This window comes from Nematolebias whitei, chromosome 8 (genome assembly GCF_014905685.2).
Source record: "Nematolebias whitei isolate Nwh7 chromosome 8, NemWhi1, whole genome shotgun sequence".
In the NCBI taxonomy this organism is placed as follows: Eukaryota; Metazoa; Chordata; class Actinopteri; order Cyprinodontiformes; family Rivulidae; genus Nematolebias; species Nematolebias whitei.
Genome location: NC_056505.1, coordinates 22962763 through 22989374, shown reverse-complemented (window position 1 = coordinate 22989374; position 26612 = coordinate 22962763). Strand labels below are relative to the sequence as shown.

Genomic DNA, 26612 nt, shown 5'->3' with positions numbered 1-26612 from the left:
CAGGCCAGCGGTCACTCTTTCAGGGATGAAGATGTTCACATCCTGGACAGAGAGGAACGATGGTTTGAGAGAGGAGTAAAGGAGGCCATCTTTGTGAAAAGAAACCGTCCATCATTAAACAGGGGTGGAGGCCTCCGGGTTCAACTGTCCCCCTCTTACAATGCTGTGATTGCTAGTATCACTCAGCCCTCTGTGAACAGTAAACAGCCATCAGTGTGCTAATGATCCATTGTTAGGCTGATGGTCCTTCTTGAGCATGTGATCAGCTGGTTTTGGTTGTCAGCAGCAAAACTGGTTGATCCACCCTGAGACGGTGCTATTTAAGAGACTGAGCTGAATACAGCTCCTCAGACTGAGGAAGTCTCTCGGATGAGAGACGAAACGTTTCTACATTTTTTGTTGATTTGCTTTGTTTTGTTTTTTTGAATGTCCAGAGGACCAGATTTAACTTTTTTAGATTTTTCTACCTGGATTATTGAGCATGCATCAGGATACAACACAAAACTGATTCTTCCCCCAGACAGCTTACTCCAAAGTGGAACAAACCAGTTATGTTGGTGCTAAGATGGTCTCTTTGGCACGCCCCTTCCTCCGGTGCCGGCCTTCTTTCTCGTTGACAGTCATGTCAACGAGGGAGAGAAAGGAAGGAGGAACAGATACACAATGGCAGTTTGAGAATCATATGTTAGAAATAATATCAAATGAAAACTATTCAGTTTTAATCCAACATTTTTCAGTCAGGTCATCTGGACAGTTTCTTTTTTTTTGTGTGCTGAAACATTTCACCTTCCATCCAGAAGGCTTCATCAAGTCAAGGAAACACAACACAAAACTGATTCTTCCCCCAGACAGCTTACTCCAAAGTGGAACAAACCAGTTATGTTGGTGCTAAGATGGTCTCTTTGGCACGCCCCCTCCTCCGGTGCCGGCCTTCTTCCTCGTTGACAGTCATGTCAAACTTGTTCAAAACCAACAAAGCTGTTGGTATTCAGTTTTAACAATTAATTTTAAGAAATGAGGTCAATTTGTCCTCTAGTAGTCTAAGCCTATAGCAGCATGACAAGCCACCCCCAATTATAGGATTTATCAAAAAGGAAAGCCTTAAGCCCAGTCTTAAAACTGGACAATGTGTCAGCCTCATGGACAGAAACTGGAAGTTGGTTTCACAAAAAAGGAGCCTGATAACTGAACGATCTTCCTCCCATTCTGCTTTTTGAAACTCTAGGGACCGCAAGTAAGCCTGCAGTTTGAGAACGAAGTGCTCTGTTAGGAAAATATGGGACAATAAGATCTGTCATATAATATGGAGCTAGGTTGTTGAGAGCTTTGTAGGTTAGAAGGAAGATTTTGAATTCTATTCTGAATTTGAGCCAGTGGAGAGAAACTAAAACTGGAGAGATATGATCTCTCCTATTAATTCCATTTAAAACTCTGGCAGCAGCATTTTACATTAACTGAAGACTTTTTAAACAAGTTTTTGGACATTCAGATAACAAACCATTGCAATAGTCCAGTCTAGACGTCATAACAGCATGAACCAGTTTTTCTGCATCATTTTTAGATACGATTTTTTCAATTTTAGTAATATTACGCAGGTGGAAGAAGGCAGTTCTGGTAACTGTTTTTTTTTTTTTTATGTGGGAGATAAAAGACATGTCCTGATCAAAAATAACACCAAGATTTTTAACATTAGAGCTGGAGGCTGCCATCCAAGGAGGGCAAAATACTGAAAAATATATTCCTAGATTCCTAAGATTTTACACTATTAACTCCCAGCAGTCAAATAATATATTATAATTAATTTATCAGCAGACGTGGAGCCCTGAGCCACTGTTCCTGCATGGACACTCACAAATTAAGTTCTCAGATTTTCTATCTCAGGTGCACCACAACTGCTTCAATGGGGTCTCAGGTGAATAAATTTTGACATACCAAACCGACAAAAACAATGTTTTATGGTAATGTTCTAAAATAATGGCTGCTTTTACAAACTGAACACCAGAAACGACAGAGAGAAATAAAATAAAAAAATCTAACTGCAATAAACATGAGTTGGATTAGTGATTATAAATATTAGAAGTGAAGTTCCATTTGCAAATTCAGTAAGTGTACAGAGCATTATTCAACAACTATTTAAGCATTTTTGCTGTCAGGTTTGTGGTGCCGACTGATTATTAGGATGACTTGTTTTTGGCTGTGTGTTTAAACACATTAGATCTGACGTGAAACAATGACCGCGAGGTGAAAATGCTGACTCTCAGCGGTAATTGGGTGGTGTTTACACCTTCAGAAGATGAAGAGTCTAGGAAGTGTGTCCCATTTATACATATCCCAGAGGGGTACTGTGAGCAGGGCCACAAGTCCTTCACTGTTTAGCTAATATAAATGTCACCACTTCTAAACAACCCTAAAGCTTGGAGTCAGTGTTATAAGCAGCTTTCTGGTGTCTGTTGACATGCTTTTGCAATAAATTTGGTGTGCTACAGCTATACTCATATGATTTGTTAAACAAAGTTAACACAATTTCAATTTCTTAACCAGTTAATGAAATGAGCATCATCATTTACCAAAAGAAAGACCAGCCATTAAAGTTGAATCAGTATTTACTTTATAAAGCTGACTCCTTTTCAAAATATATAAATATTATCAGTCATTCATCTCCAAATTTAAAAAAAATGCACCACACATTTGTGTAATAAGTCATTTGGTCCCTTCACACTCGGTGATGACCTTGCTATACTCGCCATGATCTAAACAACATATTAGAACATGGATAGATTGCGTTATATTTGGAAAGCTTTCTTCTAGAGCAGGGGTTTCAAATTCTGGACCTTATAGGCCATTATCCTGACTGTTTTACTGCTCCAACACACCTGATTGAATGCTTGAATTACATTGTCATGTTCTCCACAAGTCCTGATTGGGTCAAATCAGGTGTGTTGGAACAGAGAAACATCTAAAACATGGAGGATAGTGGCCCTCGAGGACCATTGGACTCTCCTGTTCCAGAGGAAGGTAATCATGATATTGCTGCTTAGTATTCACCAGACAATATCTCCTGTTCCCTTATATTGCTCTATGTGTTCAACCTACCACAGTGCTTTTAGACCGCTTTAAAATGCAGATATGCACTTAGATCATGCCATGATATCACAATGCTACTGCCTCAGTAGTCTGTGCTCAGTTGTTTTCATGACCTGGTTACAATCACAGGCATAGGCTTGAGGCTGGTATGGCCAATTCTCTGTCAATACGCAATAAAGTGTAGTGCATTGCCCATGCTCTGTCCAGGATCCAGATGTGCAGACAGTTAGTGAAAAATCACCACCACCTTGCTATGGAAGTTTTGAGCACGCTTAAATTAATTGTTAACCCATCATGTTTGAACAAACACAATGGAAAACGCATTTATTTCTCAATACACACCTGAAGAACTTGCCAAAGCATTCATGTTCTAATATATTAACTATGTTGAAGGGGTGAACATCCAGTGTGGAAGGGGCCTCACTGAGAGAAACTACTGTTAAAGACACTAATGACTCTTTACAAATTAAAAAGGCTTGTTTCTGGATTAGCCTTTTTATTACCTCAATACTCATCAAAAGCAACAAAAACTGAAATATTTTTTGTCAGCCTCCCCACCATCACAGCCATCTTCACCTTAAGATGCAGGAAGAGGGCCACCTGCATCATGAAGGACCCCACACATCCAGCACACACACTTTTTGCCCCGCTCCCGTCAGGCAGAAGGCTGAGGAGCGTTAAGTGTAGAACCACCAGGCTGAGGAACAGCTTGTACCCTGAGGCTGTTAGACTCATGAATCTCTAACCAGGAAAAAAAATAAAAATCACTGTGAAAATTACTGTGAAAAATCAATGTGGAAAAAAAAAAAACTGAAAAATAGCTGTAATGCCACTTGGTTGTTGATTTGTGCTGCTGACTATCCATGATGCTGATCTCATGCTGCTGATTATTTCATGTTGCTGTGTTCATTAGGCCTAATCTGCTCACACAGACTCATGTTCGTGCTGCTGTTGTTTTGGCGCATTGTTTTTGTACTATTAGTGCTTAGTGTATTCTTAGTTTAATGAATATAGTATATTCTTAGTTCATGACTCAGATCTTACTAATGTTTTACTTTACAATTTGTGCTTTTGTTGGATGTAACTGGGACCCTGTGTACATAGTTTCGTCCCACCTCATGCATCACGTGTGGTGTGTATGACAAATAATTATCTCTGACTCTGACTTATGTTGTCATCTAGTGAGGAACTATTGTCTCTTGGAGGTGATTGAAAGCAGGTTATGATCACTGACAGGCTAGAAGCAGAATCTTCCTGAGGCATCAGTCCTCAGGCCAAAACTATCCCAAACTGATTTCACTCCAAAAGAATCAAAATGTTTATTTTGTTCACAGTCCGTTTTATCATAAGTAAGTTCAGTGGAAGACCTTTACATTTACTTCTCAGCTTAGCAGGTGGACTAATATTGTGTCTACTTGAATCAGTATGAATGTTCCTGGGGATCATTGTGAAGCTGTCTACATCAAAATAAAACTATAGAAACTCTTATGCTTATTTTTATTGTCTTTATTAAAAATGAGCTGTGACTCACATGAAGGAGGACAGTCATTCCCAGCATGTGTTACTCATAAAAAAAGACCACATGGAATAAATAAGTTGTTCCAACACATATGTTTTTGTTTGCATTTTCCTCAAAGTTTTGCTTTTGATTAGACTTGTACTCATTTTATTACACCCCTACGCACTATATTTTATATTGCCTCAGCGTCATTCCGATTGTTTTAATTTTTCAAACTTAATTAAAACCTTAATTTTCTTCAAAGCAAATTGTTTGTTTTTGCTTGACGTGGCTGATGAGTGTCAAACGTATACATGGTCCATTTCTTAGAGATGGAAAAAGGTTTGGACAAAGTGTTGGGATTTGATGCTTTATGTTGAGAACAGGTTGGATAATACATGACATAGAGATGTTTTACACTGAGAGTCTTGCTCACATTAACATGTTGTAATAGAGTGGGTCATAAGTGCACTAGATGGTTGATGTTAAAATAAAACATTTTTATTATATTAAACTAAACAATGGTTAATGGGCTGTATAGCACCTTTGTCTCTAATCACGATACTCAAAGTGCTCTACAATACAATCTGTTTCCTCATTTACCTCCACACACATTCATACAGCACTCTACTACATGTCTACAAAGCTAATTGAATGAATCCATCAGTGCTTTAGTTCATATTCATACAACAATGGGCCACACATATTGGAGGCAATTAGTGGTTCAATGTCTTGCTCAGGGACACTACAACATGTGACTGCTGGTGGAATCAAACCCCCAACTCTTCCATTGGAGGACGACCGCTCTAACCACTCATCCACAGCTGCCCAGTTGCCCACAGCTTAAACTAGAATGCTAAAAGCCACATGACATCCGCATTTTGTAATATCTACTAGCCCAAAATTGCATATTGTTCATCTGACCTCTACAAACAGTTACATACATTTTGTCTGTATTTTTAAAATAAATAATTTTAAAGCAAAAGTTGTATTTTAGTATATACTATTGTTCTTCTTGTTGAGCCTTTCTCCTTAACGAGGCATCATTCCGTGTAATACGTCTGTAGTGCACAGCTGTTTTGGTAAACAGCAGCTGAAGAATATGTCCAGATGTAGTTCATTAAAATATTCATTATAAAGCATTGGGAGTTTCAGAATTTCTCAATGTCTCTCATGATGTTTAGTGTTCCAGTATCAAAAGTGTAGACCTGGTTAAAACAAAGTTCGGATTTTATTTTTTTTTTCCCAACGTATAGCAGAGGAGAAAACAGGTGAGAAGTTTTCAGCCTCCAGCAACAAGAAAGTATACAGTTAGGAGCACATTTACAGAATTTAACATCCATCCATTATCTTTACCCGCTTCTTCCATTTTGGGTCACGGGGGTCGCCGGTGCCCATGTCCAGCAATCACTGTGCGAGGGGCGGGGTACACCCTGGACGGGTCGCAAGTCCATCACAGGGACACATAGAGACAAACGAGACAAACAACCATTCACTCTCTCACTCACACCTAGAGACAATTTAGAGTTACCAATCAGTCTAACATGCATGTTTTTGGTCTGTGGGAGGAAACCGGAGTACCCGGAGAAAACTCACGCATGCATGGAGAGAACATGCAAACTCCACCCAGAAAGCCCCCCGGACCAAGATTTGAACCTGGGACCAGCTCGCTGAGAGGCAGCAACTCTACCAGTTGCGCTACCATGTTGCCCAGAATTTAACATAATTTCATAATTGTAGCACAACTGTTGGTTTGCCAGGGGTCGACAAACTGTTGTTTTATTTTTTGTTTTATTTTTTAACCTGTAGTAATACATTTTCATTGAAAATTGGTAAATAAGCTGAACGTGAAACTGGGTTTCTTTTCAGAAATAGGTCTAACTCTGAATGCTAGGCAACACCTTGTAACTGAAACTTTCCTTCCCACGACTGTGGTGACATTATTTACAAGAACGCTCTCGCAAGCACCTTGCAGATGTTGGATGCTGTCTATCATGATGTGCTAAGATTCATAACAGTGTAACTACAATGCCCACCATAGCACCATGTATTCATTGGTTAACTGATCATCATTAACTTCACGTAGACTCTCTCACTGGTACATTATTACTGGTATATTTTCGTTGTATCTCGGTGCAATGATAATAAAGCTTATTCTGATTCTGATATTCAAATCACGTCTTGGCCTGTTGCCTTCATATATCTCCTCCTACATGTCACTGCATGAGTGCAGCCACAGCGTGCGCTCTCGGGACATTATTACCTGCAGTGTTCCCTCAGTGCAGACTGAACTTGGCAATAGAGCCTTCTCCTACTCCGCTCTTGTAACCTGGAACACCTTGCAAAAAGTTCTGAAGCTCTCGACCTTGACCTCTAAGTGGCTTCAAACAACTGCTAAGTTCATGGCAAAAACCAACGCAGACATGTTTTTTTTTTTTAGTATTTTACACCACTTTACAATGTAGCTGTTTATTTTTTTTTATATATATATAATTTCTTCCATTTGTTTTTCAATTTACACTTTATATACATTTTTTATGCTTGTCTACTTTTTCCATCATTCTTTGTTAAAACAGATTCCCCTTGCAAATAAGTCCTCGAGGCTCAGTGAGACTAATCTGTCTCAATAAAGGTTGAATAAAAAATAAACTTGAACTGGCAGCATGCTGTGGCAGTTTAACAGCTCTAACAGGTTAACTTTCGTGGTTTCTTGCCACTGTCACAGCCTTGGTGTTGGTTCTGGGCTTGGCTTTATTGTAATACTGTCAGTTGTATGCTCTGGACTCATAGAAGCCATTTAGTTTTATTTGAACAATGTATGGCCTTGTGTTTTTTATGCAAGTCGTTAGTGTGTCTTTAGAAATACAGAAAACCTTGCAGTGAACTTGAATACAACATTGTGTAACAAAAATGTCTGTAGCACACGTTTTTTTTATCACTGTCAGATAAATCAGTGTCAGTCAGATACAATATTTTATACATTTGATGACATGGAAAGTTTTGATAGTGGTCTGTGAGATATTTTCTCAGAAGAAAAAAGCTGAAGGGTCAGACATTCAGCTTGAGTTGTAGTATTTTGGGGAAGAGATAGACAGATAGGACCAGTGTTAATGTGCCCACCAAAGTAATTTTACTTGATAGTTAACTACATGTTATGTTTGTTTGTTTGAATAAAATCTATTCTTCAAGATGTAAGTATGATAGCTTAAGTGACTGATGTGTGACTCACAGGAACATTCAAAAAGTTACATGCATGTTTAAATACTTGCATATCAGTTTATTTTAAAAGCATTGTTTTTTGGAATGTTGAAAAATGAGAATTAAAAAAAAAAATGTATTTGATACTTATTATCCAGGCTGTATGCTCAGTTTCTAGTCCCAAAAATATAGTGTGCATAAAGCAGTGGGTGAATGCCTGTAAGATGAGCAGTCATCATCTCCTCTGACTTGTTCTTTCAGCCCACATTGTGTGTGTGTGTGTGTGTGTGCGTGCGTGTGTGTGTGTGTGTGTGTGTGTGTGTAGGCAGGTCCTGCCACTACAAGCTTATGTAGATGAAGAAATTCTCTATTTTCTTGCTCTACTCACTGTGGGAAAATCATGTGAAAGTATGTCTTAGTTTTGCCTTTTCCTAAAGTAATTACAGTGTAATTCCGTACTGACTTAAATGAGCTAATAGTAAGTGAGAAGTGACTACAAGTCAGGTTTATTACTTGGCAAGATATTTTATTTGTAAAAACAAACACAAAAGAATCCATAAAGTTTAGTAAGACGACACTTTTGCTTCGGTTGGCTTGGCATCTCAACCACAAGTGTGTTACTGCTGAAAACACTTAATGCTGTTTAATGACATTTATTGCTTAAATGGCCATAGTTAAAGATCCAGTACTGAGAAAAATTAAATATATATATATATATATCATAACTAATTGATTTGGGTATTGTATCTTTAGGCAAAGAGACTGTAGCACATTCAGCCGAAAATAAATCATCTTCAATGCATATAGTTCATATTAGATTATAACTTAATTTCAAACCAGCAAGTGCAAAAAACAGAAATAAGCATGATGTTGAGTGCATGCACATGTTTGGATGCTGTATATATGTATATATGAGTAGAACATATTTCATTGTGAGGGAACATTTTCTGCATTCTAGCTTTTTCAGCCCCTGGAGCTGGGCACAAGTTCTGACGTTTCTTGTTGGATTGAATAACTTGTTGTTCCACCCCCTAGTTCAAGAAAACAAGCAGGTTTCAACAATGAAATGAACATGAATCCAAATATCTTTAAGCCCTTCAGGAATCTGCTGAGAAGAAAATGTTAAGATAATATGAGGGTATAGATGTTATTTTATGTTTTACTACATTGGGACTTAAGATGGACTTTACATGGGATAACCACTAAACACCCTGCCATTCACCAACATTAAACACCATGTCTTATGTTGTTTATTTCAGCATTGTTCTGATCTGCAGTTATTTAGATTTGTGTTTAAAGTGACATGGTTTAGGGGGAGTGGTGGAACAGAGGTTAGAGAATGTGGGCCTGTGATTGGGAGGTCACCGGTTCAACTCCCCAGACCGACAACATCAAAATGTGGGTGGGAAAAGTGAAACACCCATATCTGCCTCCACCCTCGTTTGCCCCAACTCTGGGCTCTTGGGCAAGGCCCCCACCCCCACCATCTGCTCCCCCAGGTGCCCTAGATGGCAGCTTTCTGCTCCACACAGAGAGCTGTGGTAGCTCAGTGGTCTGTGGTTGCAGCAGGAAGGGCATCTGGCATAAAAGCAATAGCGGCTGTGGCTGAGTGGTTAGAGCAGTCGTCCTCCAATGCAAGAGTTGGAGGTTTGAATCCACCAGCAGTCACATGCCGAAGTGCCCCTGGGCAAGACACTGAACCCTCATTGCCTCTGATGTGTCTCCCATCGGTGTATGAATGTGATAAATCACTGATTAGTCTCTTTAGAATGATTTGTTCAGTTATCTTTGTATAGATCTAGTAGAGTGCTGTATGAATGGGTAAATGAGGACACAGCTTGTGTTGTAAAGCGCCTTGAGTATCTTGATAAGATAGAAAAGTGCTATATAAGTACAGTCTATTTACCATATAAAGTGACAAGGTTACAGTTACTTACTATTTAAAATATATGTAAGTTTCAAAATTAGATGAATTGATTTGGGTTCAGCATTATGTCTAAACACACCTCATACAGCCTAAAATGTGCTATATCACAAATTTTAAACATTGAATGTTGTTATATTTTTTATGCTATGCAGACAAACAGTTGTTGCTGTGGGGAGAGACTGACCTAACTACAATAATGGCATGCTTTAAAAATATATATAAAGGTAATTGTTTAGTGATTGTTGTATTGCACTGTACAGCATTGTATTGTATTGTATTGTATTGTATTGCATTGTATTTCATTTATGTACTTATTTGATTAAAATGGAAATACTTTGTTCACACCATCATGACAAGTAAATTGTGTTTTCTCAAGCAAGAATCATGATATGCTCATCAATTTGGGACATTCAAAGCCAAACTTAGGAATATTTTTTAAAAAAATTGGAACTTTGTTTTGTTATTTTCCGCACTGGACCTAGTTGAAGTAATTATGTAATGATTTTTATTTATTTATTTATGTATCTATTTATTTATGTATGTATTTATTTATTTATTATTATTATTCCCAAGCTTTTGACTGAACTGTCAGGTTGAGTGGTAAATTTTGTGTGAAAGAAGCTGTAAATGATGCATATACGTACATAGAACCTGAGAGGGAAAGTGGTGCATTATTATCTTTGAGTGAACTTTTAGTTTTGTGAAAGTAGCTAAATCACAGAAGCCCTGATTTGGTGTACTTGTTTTGTAGTATAGGGCTAGACTAGTGTAGGGACTGGTTATTAAAATGTTCATGGTGTATGTCAAAAAGAGAAATAAATACATTTGTGTTTTCAAATAGAATATTATTGCTTCATTCAGACATAGAATATCCTGTATAAGTCATCACAAAACTGGTATAAAGAGATGTGTGCATGTGTTACTGTTTGTTTGTGTAATTCTGGTATAACGCTTTAAATTTAAATGCTAATTGCCGACTCTGTCAAATTTAAATACTTAACCGCACATAAAACTGTGCATATATCTGCATTGCATTCGGCCTCATTTGTCACCTGGGAAACCTCTGTTATACAGCTGACATCTGTTTCATTCGTTTATTATTCCTTCCTTTATCCTCTCTTTTTGCTTGCATGCTCATTAGTATTGGTGTGTTGGCATTAATTTCACTGGAGTAGTAATTTGTTTAGAGCGTAGGCAGAGCTTGTGGGAGATAGATTCAGCTGTCACTGCACGCTGGTGTTGGTGTTAGTGATGTGCGTTGTCGCGGGGCTGATGTATGCTCAGAGGCCAGCAGGGCAAGGCCCGAGGGCTGGCTGCCACTGCAGCTCTGATGGACGAGTGGCAGGCTGCTCGTTAAGAAAGGCCCATCATTGCCACAAGGTGACAAGGAGTGAAGTTTGCAGCACTGTCTTGTCACAACATCCACATATAATCTCTCATTAGACTGCTGGCCAAGAGGTAAAACATCTAGACAAATAGTTTATGCTGATGCAACATTGTTGTTCTTGACCCACGATGCCAGGTCTCACTCAGAAAACTGGACGAAATGCTGTTTTTAGAAGCTTTTATCTCCTTATATATAAAAGCCACCACTACAGCTCTAGCCTTGAGCTTTATTAATTCGACATGCCTGCACATTTAAGGTGATAACATTTTATTCCTTATTGATGTGAACTTCCTGTATTCTTTAAATTTGATTAGGATCGTTATCACTCATTTTGCCAACCAACCTTTTCAATGCAATGTGCCAAAGGTATATTAATAAGGCTGCAGATGTATAGTATATATAATATAACTATAGTTATATTACTTCAGAATACCCTTAATCCAAAACAGCTAGTATTTGCCTCCTTACAAGTGCAGCATTTTCAGGGTTGGTATTCTGGCTTTAAATTCGTCTAGATTTTTTGTTTGTTTGTTTGTTTATTTTGTTCATTTTTCAGGACTGAAAACAGTCTTTATTGTGAGCTTTCAAGGGGTGTAGTAGTTCAGATAAATCATGCCGGTACCTCAATTTTGGGACTACTGTTGCGTGCAGGATTGGTACAGCAAGAAAAAGAAACAAATGCAAAACAATAGTTTTCTTTCCATCTATTTTAAACAAGCAACAACCCTCCCAGAAGCTGAGACAGAAAAACAAACCACTCTTGCTAGAGAAGAGGCCTTAAACAACAAAAAAAGATATATCAGCTGGTAATTTCAGTAAAAATGTTAAAAATCAAAAAGTCTTTTGGGGTTGTCTAATTCAGTCTGATCTGCAACCAGCATTCTACGTCACATGTTAAAGTTTAATAAACACCAAAACTGAAAGGTATAGATATCAATTGAGATTAGTGAAAATATGATTGTTTTAATTAACTGGCCTAAATCTCATGCAGAGTAAAAGGCAACACACAACAGCATCTACCGATATAAAATGCATAATACAACATCCAACAATTTTCAGTCAGGTCATCTGGACTATTTATTTATTTTTTTTTTTTGCAGAAATGTTTCAGAAAAAAAAAAAAAAAAGAAACTGTCCAAATGACCTGACTGAAAATTGTTGGATTGTATACCTGGATTATTGAGCATGGACTTTTTTCATAATACAAAATGTTGAACACGCAGCCAGTTGCTCAGCTGAGTGTTTGCATGCTGTTTATATCCACATGTTGTTTGTTAAATGTCTGATAACAGAATTAAATGTGTTAATAAAACTGAATCTGACATTTCAAAATGTGTGGATTTTGACCCTTTTGGCTTACCATAGATCCACTTCTCACTCTCTTCTTCTGCTGTGGATCAACAGGAGAATTTCTACACTGTTGATTTAAAACAAACAGGCATGACTTCAAGATGACCTTGTCATCTGAACTGCCTGTTTTTGCTTAGCTTTGGCGCTTTTGATTGTATATTCCCCATTTTATTTATTTATTTATTGTCATAGCAGTTAGTAAAATGCAGTAAAAATACATCGTCTAGATGATAGTTGTGATCAACTGTGACTAACACATTTCATGCTTGATTAAATGCACCCTAATGTCAGTACCATGACTTCTCTGTATCAGTAATGTACCTTTACACCTCCAGGGATTTATAATAGAAAGGCCTCTGAAATGTGCTTCCTCTTAGATTTCTTGCAGCTGCTGAAGTTGATTCATAAGCCTTCAAATATCTCTAATAGGATCCTCAGTAAATATTCCATTTTGAATTTACAGATGAAGAATGGAATATATATTTGAGGGGAAAAAAAGATTGCTCCATAACTTTGTGAGTTAAATTATCTTTGATTTAAAGCTCTGTGCATTATATTTCCCTCACATCAACATCAAATAAATGAACAAAGAAGTATGAGTCTTGGAGTTGAAATCAAAACGTATGTAATTCAAATGTTATCTACTCCTTTATTCAGCACAACAAAGATCATGACATACAATCGTATTGCTCTTTTCGACCTTCCATGATGTACAAACTGTCTGAACTCAACAATTGTCTGAAATCAAATTTTAACTGGACATCAACTACGTGCAGGTAAATTCAAACAAAACGGAAACATCATTTCCCCAGATGATAAGATTCCTTTAATCGAACATCTCGCGTATTTTGCTCCTTCCGTGAAAAATAGTCTCACAAATTTGAGTGTCATCTTTGACAGTTCCTTGTCTTTTGACAATCATTATAAAATTACTGGTCATAACTGTTTTTATCATGTACAGAACATCTTTAAATTGAGACCTTTTGTGTCACAGACTGAGTTAGAGATTGTTATTCATACTTTTATTTCCTCCTGCTTAGACTATTGTAATATATATATATATATATATATATATATATATTTGTTTTTCTTAAACCTCCCTGGCCTGCCTTCAGTCTGTACAGAATGCTGCAGCAAGGCTGCTGACTCAAACTGACAGAAGAGTACCCATAACTCCTGTTCTTGCCTCCCTGCACTGGCTTCCTGTGCACTTCAGGATTAATTTAAAAATGTTGGTTTTAACTTTCAAGGCTATCCACGGCCAGGCTCCGAAATACATTCTTGACCTTTTGGATCCTTTAGCGTTGTCTAGGAATCTGAGGTCTTCAAGTCAAATGTTATTGTCTGTAATGTCTGTAGACATTTTTAGTCAGATAGGCTTTTACTTAATGTTGTTTAATGTTGTTTTTTTTTTTTTTTTTGCTTTTTTGTTTTGTTTAAATTATCTTGCCTTTGTGAAGCACTTTGTGACTTATATCTCAGTGAACAGTGTTATAGCAATAAAGTTTTACTTACTTAATTACATATAAAGATCTTATTATGTCCAAGCCTTTAGTTTAAATAGAAATCTATTTCGTAAAAAAACTAAAAGCTGTTTGTCCCAAGCTTAACTTTTCAACAAGACCAACTTGGGTGTATTTGAGATGATAAAATCAGAAGCTTTCTGAGCTCCAGCAGAGGGCCGGGACATCCACCTACACCAGTCTGGAAGCAGTGAGTCACACACGAAGAAGTGAAGCAAAACTTATTTACCTTACTGGAATATATGAACATATCTCTGTTGGTACACACAGATATTCTCTTTCCTCCAGCCTCCAGTCGATCCTCCCTGGACTCTCCTCAGACATTATTCAGTCTCTCCGTGGCTCCCAGTTGACTCGAGCTCCTCAGCTTCAGCAGCTGGATGAGTTGTGCTAAAGTTGTTTTCATTGTTTCATTCTCTCCTGTCGCTTGGCTTTCTTGCATAGTGAAAGTCTTAGAGCTCTCAGCACTGCCAGTTTAATTGTCTCTTGGTTTGTGTGTGCCTGTTTGTAAGCACTGGATATGAAATGCGTAGGCGTTTTGTTTAAATGTTGAAGGATGCATCAGAGCTTTCAGGTGGTTATTGCTTCAGGCTTCCCCTAAAGGCTGATTTTTGCGTGGACACAGTTCAGCTACAGTTTGCAGTTTAGTTGGTTTGAGCCATCTGTGGTGCCGACTGGAGTCTGAGCGTGACATTCTTTTCGTTCTTCTGGGACACTTTGAAGCTCTCAGCTTCTCCCTCTTCATAGTTTTACAAACATCTGGTTAATCATTTGTGAACAGACACATTAGTGGGACCCATAATGTTGCTGCTTTTATTTTTTTTATTTTTTTCAGATACACCCCAATTCACAAACAGGATTGTTAAAGTTTGTAGTCCAATTTTAATGAATCATTTCAAGAGAAATAGAGTGAAGTGGGATTCTATGGCAAGGTTGGAAACAATCATCATCTTACTTCCTTCTTATGTAGCTCAATTAACAGCTTTAGAGTAAATAAATAAAAATAATTTGTGACCAGATCGCTAAGCAACTAGTCTGAATGGGGTCAAGATCAAATTAAATATTTGCTATCTTGCAAGCTATTAATAAAAAGTACTGTCAGTTTTGCATTACACAGCACAATTACAAGCACAAATGGTGACATCATCAGCCATCTGTGAACACATCCAGTGCAGTCTGGGCTCTTCAGGCAGGAATATTAGGAATAATAGTTAATTTACCAGAAATTAATGTGCGTTTGGAGATTGGGTTATTTAAAAATGGTAATCCATTTTGATATTTGCCTTGCTCTGACCAGCTGCTTGTCAGAACTTAAACAATATTTTTTCCAAGCTGAGGCCATTCAAAGAGCTATCTAAAGCAGGTAAGATAATAAAAGTCCTCAGGCAGCTGAGGCGAGCTGGTCTGGGACGCTCAGTCCTCACCTCCTTCTACAGATGTGCAGTGGAGAGTATCCTGTGCTCCAGCATCAACATGTGGCATGGAGGCTGCACAGCTGCAGAAAGAGAAGCTTTACAGAGAGTGGTGAAGGCTGCACAGAAGTCTGTTGGAGTCAGTCTCCCCACCATCACAGACATTTACACCTCCAGATACAGGAAGAGAACCACCTGAATCATGAAGGACCCCACTCACCCAGCACACACACTTTTTGCCCCGCTCCTCTCAGGAAGGAGGTTAAGGAGCATTAAGTGTAGAACCACTAGACTGAGGAACAGCTTCTACCCTGAGGCTGTTAGACTCATGAATCTCTAACCAGAATAATCACTGTGAAAAATCACATCATGTTGCTGCTGATCTGTTTCATGTTGCTGCTGATCTGTTTCATGTTGCTGCTGATCTGTTTCAATGTTGATGTGTTCATTTGTGCTCATCTGCTCACACAGACTCATGTTCATGCTGCCGTTCAACATAATGCTTTAATGCTACTAGTGCTTAGTGTATTTTTAGTTGATGTTTTTTTTTTTTTTACTTCATATCTTAGATGTTATCATTGTTTTTCTTTTACATTTTATTGTTGGATGTAACTGGGACCCTGTGTACATAATTTTGTTCCACCACATGTACCACATGGGTTGTGAATGACAAATAAAGAACCTTGAATCATTGAATCCTTGAATAATAACTGATAATAACCTTTTCACTCATTCCCGCTTTATTATTGTAAATGAATACCTGAGGGAGAATTCAAGGAAACCTTCCCACTTTATTTATTTTTTTTTCTGCACACATACAGCTGTGCATCACTGAGATTAAATACAGGATACTTCATCACTAACTTTGAACTCCCAGAGCTCATAGACCAGTGCTGTGTTTTCTGTGCTAGCAAAACAAATCTCTTCTCTTGTATTTCTTTTGAATACATGTTCGTATTTTAAAAAAAAATCCTTTGATTAGTCTTCTTTAAGTCCTTCCTTCCTATTTCCTTTGCTGTATGAAAACAAACCAGACACACAGCATGGTTGCCTCACTGTCCCATTGTAATAACAAAAGTTGTCCAAAATAAACCTTTCTGTACATTTAAAGTTTATTTTCAGTGATCATGTCATACTCTTTGGTTCTAATAGAAAAATAAGCTAAACACAGATTCATTGTAGCCATTATAAAACATGTCAGAACATCCACTGAATAGCACTCATTAATGTTCCCGGGAACATTCAAGCTCTTCATCCAACATTAGCTCTTCCCTGGGAACTCCTTTAAAGGAACGCATGCTCAGCATCATTTGGTTCTGATGATAATCTATTAATGGATTCAATATACTTGAAGTAATGCAAATATTTCAGCAGTAAAAGTGTGCTGGTGAAGATTCTCAGTCATCCAGGACATGATAAATTCAAAAAACGTTTAACACAAAAACATCTGGACTTTATTTGTAACAGAAGACGTTTCGCTCCTATGTCGCTATATGTTGCTCCTCGGATGAGGAGCGAAACGTCTTCTGTTACAAGTAAAGTCCAGTTGTTTTTGTATTGAACGTTTTTTTGAAGCAGTAAAAGTGGTGTTGTCGGGAAGAAGATAGTAGACTAGATGTTGTTTTATTCACCTGACATTTTCAATCTGTCATTTGAAACTAAAATTAAAAATATCCTTAGCTATATCTTTATTGCATTTAACGTAATTTTCGGACTATAAGGCGCATTAAGTGAAACAGAACAGTCAGATAAGTCAAACTTTAGGCAACTCATTCACAATGACCACATAAAATCAGTTCGAGGTCAGAAAGCACAACCATAATTAATACATAAGGCACACCGGATTATAAGGTTCACTGTCAATTTTTGAGAAAATTAAAGGATTTTAAGTGTCTCTTAAAGTCTAAAAAATACGGTATATCAACTATTTGCTTGACATAAATACTAATTAAACCTCAAGCATCTTACTAAAGATGCAGCCAAACCTCCACAACGCTTTGAGGCTACTATGCACTAGAGGCCAGAAGAAGTGGCCAAAGTGCATCATGTCTGTGTAACAGAATCTGTTTCCAATGTGAAACCAGTTCCTAATCACTATGAATATGTTGCAATTTAAAAGAAAAAGATTTGCACGATTGGGCATTGAGTGGAGACATTTTTGTTCTAACAGTTTGTTCGGGCTGAAGGATTCTCGAGGAACTCTAGACATACCTCATTAAATTGTAATACCAATGTGCTGTAGCTGTTTCATACCACAGCCACAGCTGAACTGCAGGGAGCTGTATCAGTGCTCTTCCACCATGAGACCTTTGCACAAGTTCTGTGTTCTTGTAAAAACATAGCTAAATAGTTTGCAAATGCATACCTACAAAATACATTAAATGTTTGCAAGAAAAATGATGAAGGATGTCTTATTTGATCAACTCAGTCATTGTTGAATGCATTTTTTTCATTACAAGTTCAAACTACAAGCCCATTGTCTTTCAGGTGTTTTCTATTATTTTCTTGCCAAATGTGTCCTAAATGTTGTTTTTTATAGAGGCCAAAACAAAGCGGTGCCTTTTTTGCAGAACGAGTAGTTCTTTATTGGCTCAACCTGCCAGAATGCCTTTTACCTCTGGTATTTTCCTCAAAACGCATTTGCTATGCCTGGACATACCAATTAGGATTAAGTGGCTAAACAAATCGCTTAAGGACACAGCAGTTCTCTTCTATGAGGATAATGCCGTCTTAGCTGCTCTCTTGAATTCTGCCGCAGTGAAGATATTTGAAGTTGTTACAAAGCCTGCTGACTCTGAGGTTAACGCTGGCCAGCAGTGACTACAGCTACAGAGGAAGAAGCCTAAGGGTTTTGTTTCTGGTTGAAAAAACTGAAAGCAAAAGCTCCAAATAGGTCAGTCAAATGTGAGTAGTGAGAATACAGAGAAGTCTAATGACAGGTTGGAACTGTGAGGAATCTACTGTATGAAACAAATGGGGACCTTAATTACTGTTATATGAAAACAAGGAATCAAATAGTGTGTGAGTGTATCTTTGACTTTAACGCTGCCACCTTGTGATATTTTTAGTATTCTAGGTGTCGTTGTTGGCATTTTTTTTTTTTCTGAGTTTTTCTTTAAAAAGGTTCATCTGTCTTTTCCCTTTCTTTTCTCAGAATGCTCCGGACCACTGGGCATGGAGGGTGGTATCATCTCCAACCAACAGATCACAGCCTCCTCCACCCACCGCGCTCTGTTTGGCTTGCAGAAATGGTACCCATACTTTGCACGCCTCAACAAGAAGGGCCTGGTCAATGCTTGGACTGCTGCCGAAAATGACAGATGGCCGTGGATCCAGGTAAGACACCGTCACATGACAGGCGTCGAGCAAAGCTGGGCCAGGATAAAAGCTTATTAAAACGCAGGTGCAGCCTTAATTATAAATAACCGCTTGCTGTTTGCATCTTTAAATAGTAAAGATGTACCTGTGCTTTTAGGTTGTCTCATTCGTCACTTATCTGTAGGTGAGGATTAGTCAAAAGTGTAGATGCTGTGGATTTACAGTGCAAGGTTTAATACAGATGTGGTGCATTTGATGGCAAATTGCAAATGGAAAAACAGATGAAAAAGATATAAAAAAAAGGTTTTATGCTAGAGCAGACTCAAATTTTGTTAGTGTGAACAATAAACTGAAAGAGCATAATATTATCAAGAATCTAATGTGTATCAATTAGTGCTGATGAGTTTTAATTTAGCATTTTTCAGTAAGGTTATTGCTTATTTTAATGTTTATGTTGCATATGAAATTGTCTTATATGCACTTGCACTGCTTTTATTAACTGCTGCCAAGGGCAAAAGGCTGATAATGTTTGTATTTGGGTGTACGTGCATGTGTCCATCTGTGTGTGTGTTTGTCTGTAGCATCAGTAAAATATCTTATGAACCAGTGGACAGATTTTTTTGTTTTTATGAAACTCTTTGGAATAATCATCAGATGTACAAGTGATTAACTTTAGGAGCCACCCCAATTCAAGATGACCTACTATTATAAAACTGAATCAGTTAGTTTTACAGATGTTGAGCTAAAGTTAGTGTGATAGTAGCTGAGACTTATTTTCTGAGCGTTACATTGAGTTTGATCTCACAATAGATTATGAGATTGTGTATAACACTATTTAAAAGGTTGTACCAAAACAGCTAAAACTCTGTCTGTTCTTAGCACAAGATGAATTTATATTAAAAGTATGGCGTGGTATGTGAATTATAATAGTCAATCCTTTAAGGAATGTTGGGGCTTTAATATTTATCATGTAACAGTAACTGTTTGTACAGTTGTTTGCCTATTTACAGTATCTTTTTGTACTTGATGGTCAAATGTTTCTTTTGTTCATTATTAATAATTGAATGAGGTGACAGCAATGCCAGCATGGCTCCATAAGTTGATGAGATAAAAATAATAAATAAATAAATAAAGGCTTTTTTTCATGTATGTCACAAAGAACAGATATGGTGGCTGTTGCATACAACATTAAATTTAGACACTCCTTCACTAGAGAGGATGGGGCAGGGGAAGGGCTGTACAGTTTATTACAATTAATAGGAAAAATGGCTTTCCAAAATTAAATTAACATTTTTTAAAAGAACAAATTGTGTTTATTTTAGTGCTAAGGTTTGAGATTAGCTTGAATGCAGAACAATAAAGATTTGATAGCAGCTGTGGTCATTTAAAAAAATTAAAATAATATTGTCTTTGGCGTGATTTCCAAGAAAAAACTTTGTCACAAAGCCTTTGAATAATCCATTCCATTAATGTGTTGTGTTTTTATATATATAGATTCTGATGTGCAAACCAATTTGCAATCATACGGACAGTTTGATGTTTAATTTTACTCCCTAAATCAATAGAAACAGTAATTTCCATGCTCAAGTCCCTCTCTTTTGCCTTTTGTATGGTAGTTTTTTATAACCACCTACAGGGCTTTTTATCTGAAAACAAGCTCAGAAATTAGAAGCAAAAAGTTCATGTTTATTTCATCAAGGCATTGATAACATGAAACTCTCTCTCTCTCTCTCATTGTTAATGGTAACATTCATGCTGTGCCATTAAGCGGAGCTTATTTCAAAAGAGCGACATAAACAGATCGATAACATCCCCTCATCACATACATTCATTCAGTTCTTGCCAGCTCTGCCCTGATCCAGATCCCAGTGTTTTTGTTTCCTGGAAGAACAAGTAGATACAAAGCAATGGTCGAAAATAGTTTCACTCCCCCTACATTCAGTAGAGACTTAGGTTAAAATGGTGGGTTTTCATTTATGTTGGGCAAATGGTTAAAACATGACTGACTGGCTGCATGTAAAAATAAAACACTGTGTCTTTGTACCAGTAAAGTAACATGATGGCCTTATTGTAGAAACCCACTCATTTTGAACAAACTCTTACATTGATCATTTGCTCACAAATTAAACATTTTCATGTCGCTCCAAAAACAAACAAAAAACATGAACGTGATTTTTAACTAGCTACATTGTATCAACGTGATTATAACATTACCTGTGAACACAAAATATATTTTTTTCTAAATACAGTGGTTTGGGCAGTTTGTATCTAGATATCTCACATCTTGATTCCACAGAGAAACAAAAGAAGAAAAAAGTTACAGAAAGACCAAAGAACATTAAAAATGTTTGTAGTCTGCCACTTCTCAGAACGGCAGGACTGTTTAAACACACAGGGACTGATGAGATCTACTGAGCACGGAGTCATAACTTTATTTTATTTTATTATAAATTCTAAAAAAAATGCAGCTATTCTCTAAACATAAAGCAGGCCTTTTAATTGGGTATGAACAAAATACATTTTACATAACTCTGAACCTTTGTCATGAACAAAATCCAAACTTAAAATCAAATTATATGGATCATAACATGGATAGCTAAAAAAAAAACATTTAATTAAAAACGTGTGCAACACATTACTGGTGACAATAGTTGAGTCTTATCCAGTAACAACAGGTGTATTGAATATTGTTGATCTGTTCAAAGGGGTTTTGTTTAATCATAATCAATCTGAATTATGTCTAAACAATCCAGAAATACAGTCTTTTTGCCTGCATTAATTATTATTTAAGAAACAAACTTTGCCACAAAATGTGATTTTATTTTTTTTATTAAAATGTGATTTTTTTTTTTTTTTATTAAACTCAAAGTCCACAAACATTTCTGCCTTTCGTGCAAAAGTTTTAAACAAAAGTCTTGTGCAGAAGTCAAAAGATGTGTGAATAAACGACTGCAGAATACGTGTCACACACACACGTGCTCTTTTAGTGATTCGGGTACACTCATTCAGTCTTTATTTAGACAGGTTAATCCCATTGAGCCTCGGGGACTCATTTACAAGAGAGACCTGGACATAAATGTCTTAGCTGCAAACAAGGCAGCTGGGTAAGAGTCGCTGTCTGAAAGACAACAAAATGTGATGACCCTGACAAAAAACTAAAAACAGGTTTAGCTGCAGAATGTTGATCAAAAGTTGGAACAGTTTAGCCAAAATGAAGACATTTTCTAAAAGTTCTTCAAACTCTATAACGTGACTTAATTCTTTCTGTTGGTTATTTGTTTTTTGTACAAATGCATGCCCCTTTTTACACCAAGACGCCTTGTTTGCTACAAAAAGTATATATTTATTAGTTAATTATTGTTTATTAATTAATTATTAGAATCGGGTCTCTCTTGTAAATGTGTACCAAAGGCTCAGTGGGATTAACCTGTATAAATAAAGGTTGAATGAAATATGCAATCAGTTGAAGTGCAACGTTTGTATTAGGAATGACTCTCAGCTACCACCACACTATATTTTAGCTCAGTATCTATAAAATTGACTGAGTCACAGCCATAGTTGTTTTTATTCAAATCAATTACCAGTGGGTGTGGTGGCCTTTTTATCTTGGATCAATGTTGTAGCTTTCTGAGGGTTGGGTTAAAATCCATACACCAAGTCCTGGGACATTTTGCTAAAACCAAACAAACACAAAACATGCAAGCAGTTACATGGTTACCCATCTTTTATGGTGGCACGTAACAATAATGTTCTTATCGCTCAGTAATCCACATGGAAATATAATACGTTATCTAGTTTTTACATCTAAGCAGATACTTTAGATCAGGTTTGTTTGTTTGTCTTTCAGCCTGGTTTGTCTTTTCTTTCTTTAAATGACGGTGATGATGAGTGATGGCAAGCTTTGAGGTGTGTTGGTGTCTGGTACGTGATAGAAAGACATTGAACCATGAAAGAAGCATAATAGAAAAAGCACACTACATTGCGACAGAATGGTGGAGAAACAGAAGCTGTACATAGTAAGAGAAGAACAGTAAGGCAAGGCAGAGATGAATTTATTTTTAAAAAAGGCATTGGGGGAGGGCTAAAAGAGGAAAGAAAGCCGACGTGGAAAAGGTGAGGAGAAAGGGACATAAAAAATTCAAGCTGTGTGTTTGACTTTAATGATGCCGTGTGGGATGTTGCGCAGGATGCTGCAGGCATTGTGTGTTTCTACAGAGGGTCTGGGTAATTGGGACATGAGTACAGAGGTGTACAGACATGTCAGGGTTTTAGGATTAAGCTAAAAAGTCAGCGGTGTGTCTGCAGGGAGAAGCGATGTAGCAAGACTGCATGTCTGTCATTCGAAACAGGCTAATATTGACAGATGACAACCTTATCAGTTTCTACTGGGCTCAGTTTGTCTTTGATTTTTTCACCTTTTTCTCTGGGACTTTAAACATCTGGATTTCAGTATCCAATGTCATCAATCAAACAAAACCAAAAAAAAGAACCGCGTTGTTGTAGCGATGCATTACAAAGTCTCAGACAAAACGTTGAATATGTGTCTGTTTATTTTAGTTTGCAGGCTTTTAATTTGGCGGTTTACACACACTTGCTGCCGTTCATATGCCAACGCAGTGTGAGAATGCAAGTTTTCCACAACCTCACCACATCCTGCTCGCAAAATTGCATTCGAACACTCAAGGGAAATATGCTGCCGGTCCCACCAATATCAGTAAGATATTGCTTCAGCCAGCTGTGTTGAAAAAATGAAACAATACAAATCATTTGTGACGGCTAAGGGGGTCTATTTTAATGGAAGTTACATAGTTAATGTCATAATGTTTGGACGCAGATCTCTATCAGTTATTTTACATTTACTGGAACCTATAGGGCCAGCTGAGGAAACTGGTGATTTGACTCTATCCAAAAAAGCACCAATGAGAGTGGCTTGTTCTGTTAATCCACTAACATCATGCAGATTTATGAACACAGACACAGGCAGTTGATTGATTAATCAAAGTAACCTTTTAAGTACCAAATTTCAATACGCAGCGCTTCATTGACACCAATGACGATGCTACTTTCTTCTACAAGCATGATGGATGAAAAGCCTGCAGTCGCCGCTTGTTAAATTGTTTAAAATATTTAACGCACACTGTCTTGCTCTTATTAGAAGAGATTTGTTAGGTGATAGGACAGACTTGCAATCTGGATTATTTTGGCATCATCACCAGAGCATGCAGCCAGGAGCACAAAGCTTTTAATAAATCTGTTTATAATTAAAATGTGTGCTTTACCTACAACACACAATTATGTTTCAACTCAGGGAGACTATGTCAGCATGAACCTGTTGACTGTTTATTTAATTTTTCTTGTGCATTTTGCTCAATAACATGCAGTTTATTAGGTATTAACCAGGGCCAGCCCAAGGCATAAGCAAAATAAACAGCTGCTTAGGACCCCGGGGTCACTAGGGAGCCGCCTAAGTAGAATTTAATCTATTTAATTTATTTATTTTTTTTAGTAATGATTTCTATATGATTCCATTTAATATTTTAAGTTCAGATTGTGCAAATTATTGCATATATTTACCTAATTTTAAGAGCTACTTATTCAACTTTAAATTTATTTTTTATTTGATTTTACGTGGTTTCAAGTAATTGTTCATTTACATTATTTAAGTATTTCCTTAATTTTTTTTAATTATTTTATTTTGTCCCTTTTTGCACAATTTAATTTATGTTTATGCATCTAAGTTATTTTATCTGTTGTTTGTTCTTGATCTTGCACCAGAAATTATTTTGAACATTACTGCTGCAGTTCTTTGGAACCAAAGATAATAAACCAGATGACACTTTTGCTGTAAAACACATTGAATACTGGTGTTTTTTTGTTTTGTTTTGTTTTTTGTCTTTTGTTACTTTTATTACAATATCCATATAGGATAATGCAAACATGGCTGTCAGATTTGAAAGGAGTTTATGTTAGGTGGGTGAATGATTTGATCATCTGACTGTTGATTGCAGTAATCCACATTATTAGCCCCAAACCAAATTTTGCTTAGGACCCCATGGAGGCTTGGGCCGGCACTGGTGTTAATTGATCATTAAGTTTCTACTTTTACACTACTGTCATCTAACACGACAACTTAGCTGACCATTTTCACCTGGATGGTAAAAAATAAGCCGGTACTTCACTGTATCCTACTCATATAGTGAACATGTCTTTTCACGTAAGGACAGAGCTCATGGAAATATGAACAGCTCCGTCCAAGCAACTATCAGAACAAGACTATCAAGCAAACACAGAAACACAAAGAGCTGCAAACAGTGTTGGTGTTTCTTGACAGTCAGTGTTTCTAAAAGCATCTCCTTCTGATTTGCCCAACAAAATAAAGCTGTAGTGAAGGTTTGCATGAATCACCCTTCATAATTTAAACAACATCCTCTTGAAGTTTTGCATCCTGATAGAAGAGCTTCCATTCATACTTATGCAACAGGACACACCACAACAATCAGTGTCCAGGCCCTTCATGCTTAAACTTTTTAAAACTTTGCTTCAATAAATCCCAACAGAAGCTTGTTTGATGCCAAAACAGTGTTTGTGCTGGTCACAAAACAGCTGCAAATCAATCTATTTGAGAAAGTGTAAATTTCATTCTCTCCTGTGAGCTCTTTCTCTTTCGCATCAGTGCAACAGTCAATATTAAAATGCTCCGTGGTCCATTGTAGCTGAACTGTGACCCTAAAAAGGTTTTTCTCTCACAATTTATTTCACAGTTGTAGCATGACAGTAACCAAATAAAGCCTTTTGGGCATGCAGGTCCAGAGAATTTCATATGCTTTACTGCACACCATCACATTGCACCTTATTTGGACTGTATGTCATTTATATTCACAAATTTGACGAGGCAGTTGTGGCTGTGGTGTCAGAGCAGGATGCTCCTTTTTCTTGCTCCTTTACACTGGGAGTGTCCTTGAACAGCACATTGAGGATAAACTTGCTGCTAAAGACAGGACATGTGTCTTTCATCACCACTTAGAGCATGTGCGCATAAATGAGTATATCAGAAACACCATTAAATTAGTTGAGGATTAACCCAACTGTATATCGGTGACAGTTTTCCTGTTAAAAACAAATTAGCTGCTTTTAGAGCTGGGCTTTTTGTTTGTCATTAAAAAACACGCTTGAGCTTTTGTAATTACCGTGTCAAAATGTGCTGATTAAATACTTACTGGTTATGACTGTTATTGTGATACTGTCAAGAGTGTTTTTAATCTCAGCTGTTGAAGATGTTGTTGTTGTTGAGATGCCACTATTACAGCATTGTTGTTTTCACTATTCTCTCATGACGAGCTATAATCATTCGAGTTCAAGTATCTTTATTGTCATTCGCATCACATGTGGTACATGAGGTGGAACGAAATTGTGCACTCAACGTCCCAGTTGCACCCAAAAATATAAAGTATAAAAAGAAACAGTATATAAGGATCTAAGATATACACGGTAATAGGTTATAGGACAGACTTGCAATCTAGATTATTTTGGCATCATCACCAGAGCAGACAGCCATGAGCACAAAGCTTTTAATAAATCTGTTTATAATTAAAATATGTCTTTTATCAACTCACAATTATGTTTCAACCCACGGAGAATATGTCAGCATGACCCAAATGACTATTTATTTAAAATGTCTTATGTGTTTTAGTTTATTAGCTATTCATTGATCATTGAGTTCCTACTTTTACTCATCTGTCATCTAACATAACAATTTAGCTCACCATTTTCACCTGGATGGTAAAACTAAGCCGGTACCTAGTAATAGGCAATAGGTAAAATACCGGTATATATCCAACATTTTTCAGTCAGGTCATCTGGACAGTTTCTTTTTTTGTGCTGAAACGTTTCACCTTTGATCCAGAAGACTTCATCA

General features: G+C 37.1%; 1 protein-coding gene across 2 annotated transcripts in view; it reads left to right on the top strand.

Annotated features, from left to right (window-relative positions):
• LOC119413986 (EGF-like repeat and discoidin I-like domain-containing protein 3) overlaps positions 1-26612 on the top strand; it is a 168455-nt gene that overhangs the window by 85774 nt on the left and 56069 nt on the right. For both annotated transcript variants that reach the window (XM_037681079.1, XM_037681078.1), the window contains one exon: positions 18534-18715. In XM_037681079.1, the coding sequence (XP_037537007.1) occupies positions 18534-18715 (182 nt within the window). The remainder of the gene's footprint in view (positions 1-18533; positions 18716-26612) is intronic.